General features: G+C 40.9%; 2 protein-coding genes across 7 annotated transcripts in view; one reads left to right on the top strand and one right to left on the bottom strand.

The window, feature by feature from the left end:
* Nucleotides 1–8,390, top strand: part of LOC127583395 (dnaJ homolog subfamily C member 11) — a 40,745-nt gene extending 32,355 nt beyond the window's left edge. For all 4 annotated transcript variants that reach the window (XM_052039340.1, XM_052039342.1, XM_052039343.1 and 1 more), the window contains exons 14-16: nucleotides 3,847–3,989; nucleotides 5,602–5,731; nucleotides 8,011–8,390. In XM_052039340.1, coding sequence (XP_051895300.1) covers nucleotides 3,847–3,989; nucleotides 5,602–5,731; nucleotides 8,011–8,036 — 299 coding nt within the window. In that variant the 3' untranslated portion in view covers nucleotides 8,037–8,390. The remainder of the gene's footprint in view (nucleotides 1–3,846; nucleotides 3,990–5,601; nucleotides 5,732–8,010) is intronic.
* A 1,068-nt stretch (nucleotides 8,391–9,458) lies between these two features.
* LOC127583310 (THAP domain-containing protein 3-like) lies at nucleotides 9,459–19,209 on the bottom strand. 3 transcript variants are annotated; one of them, XM_052039156.1, is made up of 5 exons: nucleotides 18,867–19,209; nucleotides 17,548–17,740; nucleotides 17,160–17,240; nucleotides 15,951–16,300; nucleotides 9,459–14,676 (listed from the first exon to the last, which is right to left on the bottom strand). In XM_052039156.1, the coding sequence occupies exons 1-4, from the start codon at nucleotides 18,938–18,940 to the stop codon at nucleotides 15,980–15,982; spliced, it is 669 nt and encodes a 222-aa protein (XP_051895116.1). In that variant the 5' UTR covers nucleotides 18,941–19,209; the 3' UTR covers nucleotides 9,459–14,676; nucleotides 15,951–15,979. The 3 variants fall into 3 exon arrangements, with proteins under 3 accessions (XP_051895116.1, XP_051895115.1, XP_051895117.1); XM_052039155.1 differs by having other exon boundaries at nucleotides 9,459–16,300; XM_052039157.1 differs by having other exon boundaries at nucleotides 9,459–16,300; nucleotides 17,160–17,237.
* Between the last annotated feature and the right edge of the window lie 146 nt (nucleotides 19,210–19,355).

The raw sequence follows: 19,355 nt of genomic DNA, 5'->3' as shown, positions 1-19,355 counted from the left end.
TCAATTGTGAACAGCAGTGATCCTTGCATTAATCTTTGTGAAAAAGCCTTCCACCACAAATGGCTACCCTTAATCCCATTCTCTGCTTTTTGTTCTAAAGCCAGCTAGCAATGCATTCTGCTATGTATCACTGTGCTCCATATTCTTCTATTCTCTGCTTTACTAGGGATTCCATTCTTTTCCTCCCACTAACATTAAGCTACAGTTTTGGACATTTTCTATTCTCAAATGTAGGTACTATGTTAGCTATCTGGCACTACACTGCTTTCTGTTGATTTATTAAATTTCTGGAGTTACCTGCTGCCTCTTCCCTGGGTTATTTTAAAAGCTGTGGGAGCAACCCATCTGGGCAAGGATTTTATCCTCTTTGAGTTTTATCAGTTTATTTAATATATCCCCTTTTGCTATTTTAAATGCATTTACCTCCATTTCTCATGTCCTACAGTGTCATGCCCACCTAGTCTATCCCCTGGTAGATAATGAAGCCAAATATTGTTTGATGTAAACCACTGTGATGCTGGAGGAACTCAGCAGGCCAGGCAGCATCCATGGAGAAAAGCAGGTGGTCAATGTTTCGGGTCAGGACCCTTCTTTAGGAGTCTGAAGAAGGGTCCTGACCCAAAACGTTGACTGCCTGCTTTTCTCCATAGATGCTGCCTGGCCTGCTGAGTTCCTCCAGCATCACAGTGTTTTTCATCGAGATTCCAGGATCTTCAGTCCTTTGTTTCTCTAATGTTTTGATGTTTCTCCCATTTTCCTGTCATTTCCTCCTTTATTGTCCTGTTCCCATTCCAACCTTTTTTACTAATCTGTCTCTAAAAAATATTTGACTATTTTTCTTACATTCTTTGATAATTTAGTTTCATAGTTTCCCTTTGCCTTTCCAATTAACTTTTAAATTTTCACCAAATCTCTTCATTTTCTCACTTTTTATGCACTCCCATATGGTTTATATACTGTCTCCTTACCCTCAATGATTCTCTTATGTTGTTATTCATCCATGGAGTGGTTAGTTCTTTCCTTTTGGTGGAATGTATTCTGCTGTATTCCAGTGAAAACCATTGTAAGTTCATGAGAAATGGAAGTAATAGGGCCATTTGTCCCTTGTGCCTGATCTCCTGTTCAGTAAACATGGCTAGCCTTCTCTGTTTTCAATATACTCAGCAGTGAGCTTCTCAAGCCTCTTCCAGATTCAAACCTTTTCTTCTTCTGTCTGTCTTGAATGGCTGATGCTTGGTCTTCACACACCAGCCAGGGTAAACATCGATGCTCTTAAGCCCCTTAAGAATTTTGTCTGCTTCAATGAGACCACCATATTTGTTTCCTGTCATTGATCTGCGTCATTGTCAAAATTGTTGATAAGATTTCTTTATTAGTCACATGTACATCGAAACATACAGTGAAATGCATCTTTTGCGTGGAGTGTTCTGGGGGCAGCCCGCAAGTGTCGCCATGCTTCTGACGCCAACATAGCATGCCCACAACTTCCTAACCTGCATGTCTTTGGAATGTGGGAGGAAACCGGAGCATCCAGAGGAAACCCACGCAGACACGGGGAGAATGTACAAACTCCTTACAGACAGTGGCCGGAATTGAACCCAGGTCGCTGGCGCTGTAATAGCGTTACGCTAACCACTACACTATGATTCTATTGTCTTCCCAAGTTGTATTTTCAGCCCCTCTGTCAGCATTTCTCCATGGTCTTCATACTTGTCCTTTATTAACATCTTAGAGTGTATTGTATGATCACTACAGCCTGGATGTTCCTGAATTTCAAATTTCTCATGCCCACCAGTTTATTCCTCATTACCTCGTCCTGATTCCTGCTTGGGCTTTTTGCATATTTGTCTAGAAAGGAGTCTTGTATACATTCTTCAGCCCAGTTCTGAAGCTTCTTCAGTCCAATTAATATCAGAACAGCAGAAATTCTCCATGATTATCCTATATTTTCCACACAGTTCCTTGCTTTGTGTGCATATTTCTTCTTCCACCTCTTTTCCACTCTTGGGTGGCCTGCAGGCTGCGTGATTGACCCTTTACTATCTCTAATCTCGTTCCATAGGATTTTATTTTTCTGTTCATTATGGGTGTGTTCCTTTTTTTCTTTTGCTATTACTTTAACAGTCATAAATGCTGCTACTCCACTACCCCTTTTTCTCACTCTTAATAAATATGTTATACTTCGCAGTATTTAAATCCCAGTTGATTTTTTTTTACTGCAGCCATTTCTCAGTCATCCCTATTATGTCTGATTTTTTTTTTCCAAAACACAATTGCCTCCATTTGCCATTTTATTACAGTCATTGTGTATTGCTGTATTGACAGTTTAACTCACAAGTTGGTTAACTGCCTTTGTAGACACCTGTTCTATAATTCCATTTGCTGCATTGATCTCCTAATATATACTTTCCTCTGCCTTCTCTTGTTTTGCTTCTATTTGGACTACTTGCATTTATTGTAGATCCTTCCCCATTTCTTCCTCTACTCCTCTCCTTCACCTCTGATCATCTTGCCAACCTCCTTCCTCAAGCCTGTAAAGATCATCTCCCTCAAACATCTGCCTGACTTTGCTGCTTCTTCTGACCAGTCCTTTTCCATTTCCTCTCTCTATAGCCCCGTCCACCTGGGATCTCAGTCCTGTGATTGAAACCACCTCTCCCTGCCCTCTCCACTTTATCCAGGTCTAAGATCTTTCCAATCATTCATCTCACCATGTTGCCAGCCTACCTCTCCACCATTGCCTGCCAAGTCTCCCAGCCCCCACTCTCTGCAATTTTTCTGTCTGCTCCCCATTGCTTTCTCCACCCTCCCCAATGGGGGCAAACCACAGAAGAGTCTACTGAAAGTGTAGCATAAGATCAGATCTTGGGAATTATTCATTGGTCAAGCTAAGAAATGCCACAGAACAAAACTGATCCACTGGCTTTAGTTTCAGAGTCACTAAATTTGACTCTGTTTAAGAAAACAGAGGAATTTTTTTTTTTGTAGGCTGTGGTGGGTGCAGAAGTTGCATGGTAAAATCACACCTCCCAAAATCTGCATCCTGGCAAAATATATATAGCATCTGAGAATGGAGTTGAATTTCAGAATAGGTGCCAATATTTGAGATTCCCTAAAGGAGTTCATATGCTAATATGGGTCACAACAGTGGGTGTGGTCATATTCCTGGAGATATCCACACCCGGAAATCCCCAGTCCACCAACACATTCCTGGGGATACTAATGACCAATATCATACACTCAGTTCCACACTCTCCACCCAATCTATATCCCCAGACTTCCAGGCATCGCTCCAACAGGTATTGTCATTCCCAGTAACAACTGCTTTCTCCATCCCCGCTCCTCTTTCTTCTGATCTGTCTGCTCGTATTCCCAGGGCCCCACTAAACCAGTATCCTCATTCTGCTGGTTCCATCCACCAATTGTCCTGACCAATATCCACATATCATGGAAGCCTTACCAAACCAGATCTGAGAATTTCCCCCCTCTAGGAAATACTCTAGGGGTCCACTCGATTGGAAATGGATCTACTCCTTGAAATTGCTGTGAGTAGTGTTGTAGAAGAGTATGAAGGCCTAAAGAATATTAGTGTTTATTTGCTGTGGTTTATTTACTATTGATTTTTTTAATGCTTTGCCATGATGTAAAACATTAGTAAATTAACAAGTTCTATGCTTGTGGCAGGCCCCACATTAGAATAAAATCCAGTGAACTGATGCCCTCGTCAGGACCTCAAGATCCCCTAGGACCTTGTTTTGACATTCCATGTTCCCATTGACTTGTGCAATTTATTGGGAGTGTAAGCAGTATTGCAGAAAGGCACATGTGTCTACCTGTCTCCTCCAGGCTTGATCATCACCAATGCCTGGTATGGGAAGTTTGTGACTGACAACAGTGGGAAGAATGAGAAGGCAAAGGTGATTGATGTGACTGTTCCTCTTCAGTGTCTGGTGAAAGAGTCAAAACTCATCCTTACTGAAGCATGCAAGGTAAGGCTGATTTTTTTTTTAATCTCTAATGTTGACTTTCCCAACCTGCCTTCAGGCAGCCCATGAGCAACTTATTCCAAGCTTTATTTTCATTGTCATCCTGCTCATAACCATCCCCTCCTCTTGCTCACTAATCTTCACCACCTCCTCCCTGAAGCTCCACTGGCCTGCACTGAGTGATTGCCCACAAGTATCTGAGGAGTGATCAAGAAAGAGAAAAATGGAACGTATCCATTCAAATATCCAAGTAGTCTCTGTTGTAGTGTGGAAAATGTGGCAGCCAATTTGTGTACAAGGGGTTCCATAGACAGCTAAGTGATGTCCAGAAATCTGTTTTACTGATTTTTGACTGTGAGGTGCGTGTTGAACAAGACACCAGGGAGAACTGCTATTCAGAATAGTGCCATGAGATATTTAGCATCCAGCTGAGAGGAGAAATGAGGCCTTGTTTTACTGTCGCATTCCAAAAATGGCACTTCTGACAGTGCAGCACTGAGGTACTTGCCTAATTTGTTGCCTTCAAATCTACAGCGGTGTTTAAACTTTGACTTGTAGGAGAATGCTATTCACTGATGCCACAGTTGACACTGGCTTTATGGTGTGGGTGATTTGATTGTTCGGGTGAGACAACAGACTAGAGTGCAGTACACAACTTTCAAAACCTCCTTATGATCTTCTGAAAGCTTCATCACCACTCCTGGCTTGGGATCCCATTCTATAATTTTGGTAGTTTTACTGCATATATATGAGGCTTTAAAAGAAAAAGAAAGTAATGGTGCTTTTCACTACTGCAGGATGTCCTGGAACATTTCACAAACATTATTGTTATACAGGAAAATGCTGCAATGATGCAGACAAACTCAGTTAATCTGATTTGATGGCTTTTACTGTGAGTTTAATGTAGTTAGGGTTCTGGGGTAATTTCCCTATTCGTAACTGGAGCTTTAACTCACCACTTGAACGCACCATGCAGCAGTGTTGTGTTGGACTGCCCATCTAGAGTAGGTGCTCATATGGTGTTGTAGAGGACTTGAACTTGAGACTTATGTCAGAGAACAGAGTGCTACAACTAAGCCAAATGGCAAGAGCAAGATTTGTGTTCCAAAGAAATTTCTGTATCTGTATGTTAGAAATTAGATGATTTGTTCTGTAAATTTTGTTTTAATCAATCTCTCCCTAAGATAATGACTCTTGCTGGGATACAAATCCAGAGATCTCACTTTCTGTAAACGTGAATTAAAGTAGGATTCTTGGCATGATATTGGATCAGGAGTGGCATCACAGCTAAGTGTGATTATTTCTTTTCCTTGCATCAGTAAACATGCCTTCACCAAAAGAGATCCCTCTGCTGTGATCAGAAGTAGAACTTGGGAAGATTTATCTTCATTCCCCTTTCCACCCAAGCTTGTCAACAATGCAGCTTCTCAATTGCTGCTAAAACTAATAGAACCCAGGCTGTTCATATCTCCATGACTCCTTCTGCACCAATGTTCTCTTTGTTGTAATGTATGGGGCAGTAAGGTGCACACAGGAGACCCCATCATGTACTTACCACGTTTCTTCCTGCTTGCGTTCCATATGTAATGCCTTGCATATCTGACATCTTTTACAGGTTGGTGTGCCAGGATTCTATGACCCATGTGTCGGGGAGGAAAAGAGTCTGAAAGTGATTTACCTGTTCCGAGGAGTTCTGCACCAGGTCATGGCAGCAGATAACGAGCCCCTTAGGATACCAAAGCAATGTATGTTCAAAGTGAACCCTTTCAACAATTGCATGTTGAAAAAAAAATGAATTAATGTATGCTGTTAATAATATGCAAAGTGCCTACCAAATTCAGGATTTTAAAAAGCATAGAATAAGGTACAAATCCCCAAAATTTGATGGTCAGTTCAAACAAAAAGGGCACTTCTACTTCACCAGCTGCCTTTTTCACCATTGGTTCATGAGTTGTAGTTAATACATTGCTGGGATTGGACATGGTGCATGAGATCTTGGTTAACAAGTTATTGATGAAGCAAAGATGGAGCTGGCAGTTGGTGAAGAGGTCGTGGAAGATAATTGCTCGGTACTTGTTTGACAAGAATGTTACATTCCAGTTTTCAACCCCAGCTTCACTGTTGTCCTGGTCTTACTGCATGTAGATATAGCGCAAATTATTATCTAAGAAATAGCCCACAGAGCTACACACTTTAAGCAGAATCGGGTTTATTATCACTGACGTATGTCATGAAATTTGTTGTTTTGCAGCAGCAGTACAGTGCAAGACATAAAAATTACTGTTAAGTTACAAAAATAAATAGTGCAAAAGAGGAATAATGAGGTAGTGTTCATGGACCCTTCAGAAATCTGATCGCAGAGGGGAAGAAGCTGTTCCTAAAACATTGAGCGTGGGTCTCAGGCTCCTGTACCTCCTCCCCAATGGTAGTAACGTGAAGAGGGCATGTCCCGGATAGTGAGGATCCTCAATGATGGATGCTGCCTTCTTAAGGCACCCCTTCTTAAAGATGTCCTCAGTGGTGGGGAGGGTTGTGCCCATGATGGAGCTGACTGAGTCTACAACCCTCTGCAGCCTCCTTGATCCTGCGCATTGGAGCCTCCATACCAGGCCATGATACAACCAGTCAGAATGTTCTCTGCCATACATCTGTAGAAATTTGTAACATTTGGTGACATACCAAATCTCCTCAAACTCCTAATGAAGTAGAGCCGCTGGCGTGCCTCCTTCATGATTGCATCAATAGGTTGGGCCCAAGATAGATTCTCTGAGATGTTGATGCCCAGGAACTTAAAGCTGCTCACCCTTACCACTGCTGACCCCTCACTGAGGACTGGTATGTGTCCTCCTGACTTCCCCTTCCTGGTCCACAATCAATTCCTTGGTCTTGCTGACATTGAGGTTGTTGTTGTGACACCACTCAACCAGCCAATCTAAATCACTCCTGTACACCACCTCATCGCCATCTGAGATTCTGCCAACAACAGTGGTGTCATTGGCGAATTTATAGATGGCAATTGAGTTTTGCCTAGCCACACAGTCATGAGTGTCAAGAGAGTAGAACAGTGGGCTAAGCACGCATGCTTGAGGTGTGCCTATGTTGATTGTCAGTGAGGACATATTACTGCCAATCTGCACTGACTGTGATCTCCCGATAAGGAAGTTGAGGATCCAGTTGCAGAAGGAGGTACAGGGGCCCAGGTTTTGAAGATTGTTGGTTAGTTCTGGGGGTGATGGTGTTGAACACCAAGCTGTAATTGCAGTGAGTTGGAAGCAGTTCCAACTCTGACCTTATTATAGAGAGAAGATCAATGATTGATTTGAATTTTATATTCTGGGATACTAATAATCCTGGATGGGCCAGAATTTATTGCTCATCCCTAATTGTTGAGATGGCTGTGATGAGCCACCTTCTTGAACATCTGCAGCTATGATGGTTTATTGGTGCATTACAAGAAAAAAACTTAAGTGGGGCTGGATGTTAGAAAATGAATGTCCTTATGTACAAGTGTTAGCATTTAAGGTTATGGGGAGAAGGCAAGGGAATGGGGTTGAGGAAAAAAAATCAGCTATAATTGAATGGTGGAGCAGACTCTAACCTAATTCTGCTCCTGTATCTTGTGCTCCTAATCAAGACAAAATAACAAAGTTATTTGCAGTGGGTTTAAAATAGGAAATTTAAGCTTGTTGAGCGTTATCCACCACCTTCCATGTCTCAGCTCCACATGGAAAATAAATTACTTGCAATCAGCTTTCCAGGAGCTCCCAAGTTCATTGCTGTGAACAATGCCATTGTTTGCTTTGGCAGTTCTTTATATGGAAGTGAAGAGAATGTTGGATATATTTCCAGCTTGAGATATTCTAAATTTGTATCCGATTTGTACTTTCAATCTGGCTTATTATTTAATAAAGGATATTTTTGTCTCATTGACATTTTTAAAGTTGCCAGTAACTTTTTTTTCTCAGCAGGTAGATGTCTGGTTTGTAGCTGCTGAATAACGACTCCCTCTGATTCCCTTTTACAGCACACAGGATTGACACAGATGGTTGAGGAGGAGGAGATGTGCAGTGATATGGGGTTGGACCTGAACAGAGATCAGCTGCTAAACATCTCCATTTACCATAAATTAAAGAGAGAATGCACATATGATTATTTTTATGTATGTAGAGTTTTTTGTTCTTTTCTGTGTATAAAAGATTTAAAAAATGCTTTTACAGATCACTAAATAAAACATTTGGTCGTGGTTTTTCCATGTCATATTTGTCACCGGATGCTGTAACAGTCTGAAGTAATTCAGACCTTGTGTAGCGATTCCTGTGCTCTGGAAAAAGATTCTGTTTTAAGTCTATTTGATGTACAAAAAAAAATTTAAAAATAAACCCAGATACTATTGCCATAATAAAACTTCCTCTTATTTAGTTTTCATTCTCCATCTGTGAATCTAGACAGTGAAGTTATTTCAGCATAATGTAAGGGAGGTGATCAGATGTCTTCAATATCAGACTAGAAAGAGCCTTGTTCTAAAAGTATACATATTTAATATCCTTTCAAGTATTTTTGCAGAAAACCTTATTTTAAAATAATTCCTTGGGTGACAAGAGATTTTACATTGTTATGATCACCCAACAGCCAGAAGAGGACTAATTGGATTATGATCCAGAGTTGGATTCTCTTCTTGAATAGTCGGAGATTTGCTGGATACTTCTTGCATCAGCTGCTCTGAGATCAGGCAACCCAGCACAGACCAGGGATCAAACAATGGTTAACAAGGTACTAAGCATGAACGAAAACTACTTGCATTTCTATTGTGCCTTTAAAAGAGTGAGACGTGCAGGAGCATAAATCAGATAAAAATGCAGCATTGCACAAGAGGAGACGACATTGGGATGGGTGACTAAACAATTTGTTAGAGGTACACCATTGGCAGGGTTTTAAAACAGCAGTGAGACTTGGAAAAGTTTTGAAGTAATTCAAAAGCTGAGAGCTTAATGGCATGCCTGCTACTGATGAAGCAAAGGAAATGAGGATCTGTAACTAGTTTGAGTTACAAGAACATACAGATCTTGGAGAGCTCCAGGATGGAGCAATTTACAAAGATGGCTGCAACAATGGAAGTAATTTGAAAGAAGTATTTAAAATCTGAGATGTTGCCAGGCCAAGAGCCCAACAAATCTAGCAAGGACAGAGTGACTGCGTGTTGTGAGTTCGGATAGAGGCAGCAGAACTGAAGGAGTTTGAGTTAATGATGGATAGAAGATGGCAGGTCAAGCAGGAGAGCATTGAAATAGTAGAGTCTATGAGAAATGAAAACATAGATAATATCTACAGGCAGAATGTAGATGGACAACATCATGGAAGTGAAAATTGCCTGTCTTTGTGATGGAGTATATATCAAGTTGGAAGGTGAAAATTCAACCTAAGACAAGCCATTTAGATAATTTAAACACATACAGGACTTGCTGTATCTTTTTCTTCAGTACCTCCAAATTTTTGGGAATTTTTTAATCTCAAATGTTCTGGATTACATATTTCAGAAATACATATACCCCATATGTATTAAGGATAATACTTCAATCTCATTGTAGAGTATTATCAGTTTTTCACATTTAGGGTATTATAACCTTTTTTATACATCTTAAAGAATTACACTTGGTATTTACATCATTGATAGTGTAAGGTGCAAGACAAATGATTATTTTGGACTTAATGAAACTAAAGCACAACATATTTCTTGAATAGTTTCAAAACCTAATGCCTAGAATGATGCAGCAGATGTTTCTGTTCTCAGTTTAATAACATTGATCTTTTCTGTTGTATCTTCAATATCAATAGAATTGAGAGCGACAATCCCACATGATAATAAGCCACCCTCTTTTGGATAAAACAAACTAAAATGTAATGACAACTTGTGGTATGTGTAATGTCAAGGATAGCCTGAAAATCCAATGCTGAAGGAAAAGAAATTTACGATTACTGACGATAATCATTCTGCTATTTACTTCATAACTGAAGCATTTCAACTGGTCGCATCTGTTATGAACCTGTATCATTGTTGTTGAAAGCAAGTCCTGCCAAATTTGAGCTGTACTGAGGCATTAAAATAAGGCAGCAGGTAAAAGTAGACCTTAACAAAGGTCAACCTGGGTTGTGATGTCCTCCAATATTAACACCCCACTGACACACTGTGCCTAGGCCCACACATAAAAAATCATGGCTTTGGAGAGAACCTGAAGACCTGCCTGAACTACTGGAATTGAGATCCAGCTCAAGGTCTATGTACAGAGGAATCAAAGAAAATAACATACAGCACCCAATGGGACAAATCCAGAACCCACTAAGAGCCATAATTAGTGATTATCTGTTTACTTCTGTGTGCTGGAGTTACTTCTATAATTGGGATAATGTTCCCTGATGTTAAGCATGGTATTAGGTGTCATTTAACTCACTGTTCACTTTCTCCAAGTGTTGGTAGATGAAATATTGAAAGCAGTCCCAAATTCTGTAACGAGGAACAAAGCACCAGTAATATTCCAATACAGCTTTGCCATTCCAAATGGCAGAGGTTTTGGGTTTGAGGGATGTTGTCAATGAAGTTTTATTGAATTGATGCAACACATCATGTAGGCGGTGCACACTGCAGTAACAGAGTACAAATAGTAAAAGGAAATAGTATGCAAGGTGGTGGATAGGCTGCCAGTCAAGTGTCCTAGTTGACAAAGTTGTTGGAGATGTTTATTTGGGAAAGTGGAGATAATCCATCATACCTCTGATATGCCTTGTTGATGGTGGAAAAGCTTTGGGGATTTATAAGGTGAATCAATTGCCTCAGGATAACAAGCCCTTGTAGTCTTATTATTATGCAGCTTGTCCTATTATGTTTCTATTTAAATTACAGGAGAGCATCAATAAACTTTGAGAATGGGCAAATAATTAGCAAATGAAGGCTCAACATAATTGTGAGGTCATGCAACGTTGGCTGGAAGAATAGACAGGTCACTTACTACATTGAAGGTGGAGGTCTAGATGGGGTAGAGAAATCATAGTATACCCATCACTAAATTTTCCAACAAAGATTAACAAGGTTATAAGAAAGCAAACCATGCACTAAAGTTCATCTCTGGTGGGATACAATTGAAAATTAGTGAAGCTATGTTATACTGAACTTCGGTTTGACTATACGTGGATTACTGCATACTGTTCTGGTCACTTATATGATGGATTGAGAGGCCTTGAATGGTCAGCCCATTCCTGACTGGGTGTTGGACCATAGAGAACTTTTGCATAGCTGAAGAACTCGCACATCTCATGGCTGTTGGCGAATTGCTGTATCTTCTATGCTTCCTTCATCTACCATCTTTTCAGAACCTGAATTTTTCATTCGACCTCTGCCTTCAGGTGCCCATCAAGCTGTTCTTTTCCCTTGATGAAAGGTAAGCTTCTCATCCAGAATGCCTTACATTTGCTGTTAATTAGCTCCTTGATATTCTCATCAAACCAGTCCTGGTTCTTTTTGTTGGGGAAGCCAAGACTCTCTTCACAGTTGCCAATGATGGTGAACATGGCAGCCCATAAGCTCTGGACACTTTGTGGGTCCTGCAAGTTAGGAGTTGACAGGTTGTTTACAAGGAGGTGTCTGAAAAGACCCAATTCTGTGGGAAATGATAGCTTTGAAAATGAACTTCTTGCAGCAATGCTTCTATCGACATCAATGTTTTGGGTCCAAGTTGTGGAGAAAATAAAGCAGGTTAGATTGATACCTATGATAGTGTGGGTAGTAAAGATATCTTTGCTGTTTCACACTTGAACAATGATATTCTGCAGGTGCCAACTGTACCAGGTATCCTGCCTGCCCCTCTGATGAAACATGAAGTTCATTATAACAAGGCTGTGCTGCATTTTCTCAAGAACCCAACTGAAATTGGTCTTCCCTATTCCTTCCTTGCTGTGGGCTACATCCTTTTCCATGCTGCCATTGAAGTTACCAGGAGGATCAAATTGTTTCCCTTTGGGATGCAGATCAGATTTTTTTTGGAAGTGGAAGCATAAATCCTCTTTGGATTCACTTGAAGCTTCAAGGGTTGGTTCTGTGATAGGGTAAGCTGAAGGTTCATAAGGCACTCAATAATTCTGCAAAGTGAGTTGCTGAAATGGTGGACTGGTTCCTTCTTGATGGCAAAGCTCATCTCATGAACATGGTGCTCCTTTTCCGGGTTGTCCCTTCCACCCACTACCTTGCTCTTTAAACTGGCCATCTTGCCACTGTGAAGCACATGTGAAAAAGCTGGTTAAATAAAAACACATAAGCAACTTCTACTCCACAATATGAAGTTGGGGACCTGGAATATCAGGATCCTCATGGACAATCCCAATAGCTTCAGATCTAAACACCCCTACACTATCATAGCTCAGAAATTCAGGCACTTTAACATCAGCATTAATGCACTACAGGAGCTAATCCTGGTACCAATGGAACAGGGAAATGAAGCAATGATAAACATGATTCCTGCTTTAACTCTTCATTGGAATGAGGAGAAATTTAAGTGCGTTTTTAAAGCACCTTTCAGGACCTGAACAATGGAAGAAAGGATTTGCATTTTTATGAAGCTTTACATGCACCTAAAGCTTCCAAAGCACTTAAAGTACTTTTGTAGTTGTTGCTGTTACCTAGAAAATGATCTCAAAGGAAAAGGAAATTCTCCAGCCCAACATTCCTGCTTCAATTAACAATTAAAAAGTGAATAAACCATCTATCTTGTTTGTGGGATCTTAATATGAAAATTGTTTGTAGTGCTTGCTTACGTTACAAGAGTGTCTTCAATTCAAAATAATTAAATGACTCTGAAGCACTTCAGGACCTGAAAGTTTTAAAATAAGCATTCTTCCTTTTTTTGAGCAAGCTGTTTGAAACTTTCTACTCCCAATCCTTCTTATATGTCTAAAGCAGGTGTTAACTATTTGTTCCTATCTTTCCAATGCTAGCAGATCTGCTATGCATTTTGTACTTTCATATTTGAACTCTATTGCACATTTGGAGTAGTGTCAGTTTGAGTAACACTCAAATTCTCTTCTCTGATTTAGACCGAAATAAGTTACCAGTCCCAGTGATACCCAATGGGCTCCCTGCAAGTAAATGAAAGAATATAGGAATTTGGCACCATCCAGTGCACAATTTACATTTGCTACAAGAGCAAGCTCCAGTGCAGCAAAGCACAAACCAAGTTTAATCCTCAAATGTTCCATAAGTCATTGATCCATCTTTAAACAGAATGTTTTCATTAACAGAAAAACATGACTGGAATCATACATCTTCATTTGGATTTGAGTGTTAAACCTTCACTGGATGGAGACAGCAGTGATTGAAGCCTTAATGACATCAGTAAATAAATCACAGAACTGTGCACCACCAAAGGCCAATAATTCCATGCTAGCTCTCTGGAACAACTGTTCCCCTCCAAATTTTCCAAATGTTGGAAAGTGGATATCAGCAAAGGTGAACTTGCTCTGTAGTTATCCAGTCTGTCCCCACATTATCCAGAGTAAATCATAGCACAACTTGGCTCTTCTCTTTCCTGATCTCCACCCATGCTGTTTGAATTATTACCCAGTGAAGAAGCAGTTTTGCCAGTTAATTTTTTTCTGCCTTATCAGGGAAGATCTTTTTGCAAACTTAACTGTTACCACAACCAAGATCAGCAAACTGGGCACAGATTTCAATTATACTACATACTGTACTGTATACATATTTGGAGAGAGTGGAGAGGAAATTTACTAAAATGTAATGAGAGATGAGGGACTTCAGATTTGCTGAGGGAATAGAAAAATTGGGATTATTGTTCTTCATGCAAAGAAGATTGAGGGAAGATTTAATTATGTTTAAAAATTACACACAGTTCAATTGAATAAATAACAGACAGTTTCCAATGGACAGAGTGTCAAAACCATTGGAGACAGATTTAAGATAATTAGGAAGCTGTCTGGAAATGTCCTACTTTAAAGAATGTAGATTCATTAGTAATTTTCAAAAATGAAAATCCACCCTCCCAACTGTATCACTATTACAGCTGTTCTCAGTGTCCTGGACATGTTGGACAACCACTAGCAGGTATAGAGGTGGTGATGGGGCCAATGGGGCGTGGGGGGTGGAAAGGTGCAGTGGAAATGGGGTACTGACAAAGGTGGGTATCATGTGATGAACTTTCCAGATATATAGTCAATGACAGCCTATTCTCATCTCTTCCCCCAATGTACATCACTATGGAAGACAGATCCACAACTTCAACCTGAAACTACAACTATGATTCAGTTACAGCATTAATCTCAAATTCACATATTATCTGATCAGTTTATTTTCTCTCCTAATGGTGTCAATTTGAGCTGGGAATGATCAGCCCAGATACTGAATGCTTGCACTTTGCTCACTCACAGCAAGCATGAATTCATTGTTCATAGAATACTATGAATTGATACAGAGCAGGAATTTCACTTCCCCTTAATCCTGATGGTTTGCTGTGACCATATGTAGCTCCAATTGCTGTCTAACGTTGAGATTAAGAACGCCTAGGTTGGGAATCAGACTTGTAACCTGCTGGTCTGCCAACATGGAGGCCATACAGGCTCTGTACAGGCTGTCCCAAGGTAACAAACAGGTTCTGTTTTTACAGATGTCCTTAAATCGATTTTGTCTGTAAGTCTGAAAATACACAAAAATCACTTGATATGGTAACCACACCTCCACAGTGTTGCAACGAATGATATCAAAAGCACACAAGACTGATAAGAAAGAACAATTACTAAAAGTGGAAAGAGAAAAGAAACTAGTTCAGCTGTTTATAGGAATGAATGTATGTACTTCGGACTTTTGAATTTAATAATATCATGGGATCTCATTCGAATGTAAGGTTGTCCATAGGTTGGCCATTTGTAACCCAGGCCCGACCTGTATATATTCTCTGAAGCAGTTGCTTTTTCTGTTCAGGGATTGATTTTTGATGCTCAAATGAGTGATATTTAATATCAGAAATGAAAAGGCTTTTCATTCTGTGCATCCATTGTCAGCATCAAATGCTTCAGGGTTCAGTGCATCGTAAATTCAATATAGGTTATAATTCTCAGTGCACTGTCCCAAACACACCAGGATTATGTTTTACACTGTTGACACTTTTATGCCTTCCTTCAGTAAAAGTATCAGCTTGGTGTCAGCTCATGTTGTTAGGAACAGTTTTGTCGATTCCTCCTTGATTGAGGCTGCAGGAATTTTACAGCCTGTAGACTGAGGGGGCTGCCATTGGGTTAGCCTGGACCTAACTGCTATTATGTGCAAGGTTTGACCCGAATGATACTCAACTGCATCAAAATTGTGTTGCAACACAACAGATACCAGCAATGATACAATTAGGTCCAACAATATTGCCTGGAATCCATGACTTGACAAGCAATATATGTTTCCCCATTGCTAGCATTTGATATCTGTGGGATTGCTGTGATGCATAAATAGTATGAGAGCTTAGAGCAGGCCTTGGGCACATACTGAAGAAAAGCAAAGGAGTTCACAATTTGGCATCAAGGCATCTATACATAAGACTGTAAAACCAATTCAGGCATGAAAGCACAGGGCAGGGTGCATGTCACATTGCACTCTGAAAGATCAGACTTGTAATCCTAAACTGGTCACCAGCAGAGGACAATTCTGACAACTACGATCTGTGACAACAAATTGCCAGAATTCTTTACAACTCAGCTGCAGAGAGTTTTTTTTATGGACTAGCAAGACACTATGACACATTTCAACCATGCTGTATTGTGACCAGCTCAACCTCCCTCACCGATATTATTTCCAGATTATGGAAACTGTCTATCCTTCTCCTTTTAAAAAGCGTTCAAACATCATTTTATGCAGTTTGTTTGCACCAGCAAGTTTCACCTCACAGATTATGTGGAGACTGTGTGAACTGTCCATTCACTCACTGTTCTTTGCTCTCCAAACACGCATGCGTTTAATTTATACAGTCCTGTAGGTGGGCTATGTCCGTGAGGGTCACCTCACTGGGCGTCGACAGGCTCTTTGCCCTCAGGTTCTCCAATTCATCCTTGACTGCTTGCCACTTCTTCACCATTCTCCGCATCTCCTCCTGCTTCACCTTCAGCCGTTTCCGCAGCTTCTCATTCTTTTCTAGGGCAGCAAATAATCTCCTCTTCATCATGCCTAGATTGGTAGCAGCATAAGTGTGATCTGCACTGCCTTTTGTGGAACCATCTTCAGTGGGGGTTGCCAGCGGCAGTTTCTCCTCTTCTCCACCCAGCACTGGCTCAAGCACCTGAGAGAAGAAATCCATGGTGACTCAGCAGTGATGCAGTTAATAGAATAAGCACAGGTCAAAGGGAAAGATCACATCAACTTACTTGTGTAACTAAACCCTTCTGCAAACACAAATGACCAAGAAAAACACATCCAAGACCACCCACTCGCCTGCAGACACACAAAAAGCACACGAGGCTATATCTCAGACACAAGACAGCCCCCTCCCACAAACATGGTTAGCTCTCTCTCCTTATGATTCAGATTTTATAAATGTTGTATTCTTAATCAAGGAACACCCAAACTTTTTGTTTTTCTTAGAAACTCAACAGTCATAAAGTTTATAACTATACTTACTGATTTGCATGTACCATCTCCATCACTTTAAATATCTATGTTTAAAATAGATAGTTGCTTACAATCAACAGACTGTTAATTAACCACTTAGCATTTGTAATATCACCAATTTCAAAGTTTTCTAGTGTAATGTCTTAAATGGCCTATTGATTTCAGCTAGAACTGTTGTTCTTGCTCACCAGTTTGCACCTGGTTAAGATGCACTTGAATGCAAGAACAAATATAAATCAGCAAATGTGTGCCTTCATATGAGAAGGCAGATAGGACCTCAATGTATCATTTCACCCAGAAGATGGCACTGCCAACAAAGCAGCATCCCTGCAGTACTGCATTAGAAGGTCAGCCTGGACAGCAACTTGAACACAAGGTCCTTTGACTCAGATGAGGGTATTGTTCACTGACTCATTGGCATTGGGGAAGTTTCCCCAATAGAGTGAACATTCTGTCTCCCCACCCCCCCCCCCATCCCTAAATGCTGAAACACTCAGATTTCATGTGCTCTGACTTGTCCGAATACCCACCATTTCAGGCTTTTCTTCAGCAACTTCAGTCTTTGTTACTTCACTGATTATTTTCAGCTTTTTCCTTGCACGATGTCTCTGCTGGGGAACAGGCAGAGTCAAACAATAGACCATAACTTTAGAACAGGGAAGAAAGCATAAAGATCCTCAAAATGATTCATAAGAACATTGTAAATAAAATTTTGGAACAAGCCACATAAGAAGCCATGAGGGCAAATTACAAGACAGGTTTTAAGAGGCATCTTTAAGGATGAGAGGGATGGAGAGCCAGTGAGATTGGGGAGAAAATTCCATAGGTTAGGTGATGTACAATAAAGACATGGCTGCTAATGTTGGCACAGTTAAAATTCAGGATGCTCAAGTGGCCAGAATAGAACTAATACTGTACCTTCATATTATCTGGGTAGTGGAAGACTGTGGGCACAGCATTATGCTTCAGATTTTTTCGGTTCCCCCAAGTGTTGAAACACTCTGGTTTGAAGTGGTCCGAGCAAATGACCGTGTGCTGGTTGGGTTTGAATTCAGCTCTTCCTACATTGTTCATCCACTCTATCAACAGGTCCGGCTTGCTGAATGGAAACCTGAGTAATTGGGAAAGAGCACCTACAAATGAAACAGTCTGCCCTTTCAACAGCAGGTCCTATCGTCCCCCTTAACACCATCTACATATATCAGTCTCTCCTGGACACTGAAATAACATCTTGTACCCTCCAAAACTTGGACCAGTTATCCCCTCTCTTCTCACCATCAACCCTGCCCAAATCCTGTTACCCCCTCTCCCTCCCGTTCCAGGACACTAGCTAGTACATCATTGCACTACTTTAATTTATTAATTGATTAGTTATTTATCTAAATGGTTACTAACTCTTAGAGCCCATATGAACAATGCTGTTTTCTACAGGTTACCTGTGACAGATAAGCTATTTATCCCTGGTGTGCTATTGTAGTTGTACAGTAATATTACACGTTTTAAAAAAAATGATGGTTTTATGAATCCCTGACAAATGTACTTACCTGCATCAGGTGAACTACTGGTACCCGATCTGCTGTAACAGTTGTACAGTATTTTTGCACCTTTAATAAAGTGATTTATAAAGTCACTTATACACACTGACTCTGAATACTCTGGATCTCTGGTAGATTTACATGTGGCAGATACTGTCTGCTCACTCGTGGGCTGTTGGTAGTCATAGAGTCATACAGCACAGAAACAGGCCCTTCAGCCTGACTGGTCTATCTATGCTGACCAAGATTCCCATCTAAGGTAATCCCATTTGCCCATGTTTGTCCCATATCCCTCTAAACGTTTCCTATCCATGTACCTGTCCATGTACCTTTCAAATGTTGTTAATGTACCTGCCTCAACCACTCCCTCTGGCAACTCATTCCATATACTGACAACTCCTTGTGAAAAAGTTGCTCCTTGGGTTTCTACTAAATCTCTCCTTGCTCACCTCATTTGGCACTGCTTTAAAGAAGTGCCTGGGAATTAGGAGAGTTTTACCTGTATCTTGGCTCATATTATTTCCTCAACTAACATAACTGGAAAAAATGGTTATTTATCTCACTTCTGTTTAACGCATATGGCTATTGCATTCAGTTCTAATGCAGGACATCAACCAGATATAACAGCACATTACACATTATTTCTATCATCCAACACTGTATATTGATTATGCTATGTTGATGAGCCCCCGTTTGATTTACCTGTGGAAGGTGAGCTCCTTGTTCTTGCTGCTGTACCTGTTGGTACAGTTATAGGCAGCGCACGACTTGGGCATGTCCCAGCGGCAGCCCCGCTCTTGCCCCCCACAATAATGGCGGCCTGCCGGCAACACCCGCCTCGCCACCACCCCTCACCACAAAATGGCGCCACCGCTCGGCCGCTCTCCCCGCGCATCAACCCGCAGGAAAACAGACAAAGTGTCAGAACACCCAGACCCGGCCCTTCCGGGCTTAATTTACTGGGGAGAACATAACTGCACAGTGAAAAAAAAACGCGAGTCCCTTGCCTCAAAAACTGCTCGGATTTGTTTTCGGTGGGGGCGGAGCCCGCTCAGTGACGCACCCGTACGATGGAGGGAAGCGTGGTGCGTGGTGACGTCGGAGGCTGCGTTCAGGTACAAGTTGGTTTGGTGTTGGCGCAGATTCTTCCATGAAGTTTTGGTAGATCAGTGGTCAGTTTTTTTTCCGCCC

The sequence above is a fragment of the Pristis pectinata genome, chromosome 26, assembly GCF_009764475.1.
Source record: "Pristis pectinata isolate sPriPec2 chromosome 26, sPriPec2.1.pri, whole genome shotgun sequence".
Lineage (NCBI taxonomy): Eukaryota > Metazoa > Chordata > Chondrichthyes > Rhinopristiformes > Pristidae > Pristis > Pristis pectinata.
Note: the sequence above shows the minus strand (reverse complement) of the source record. Positions and strands in the feature narration are given on the sequence as shown.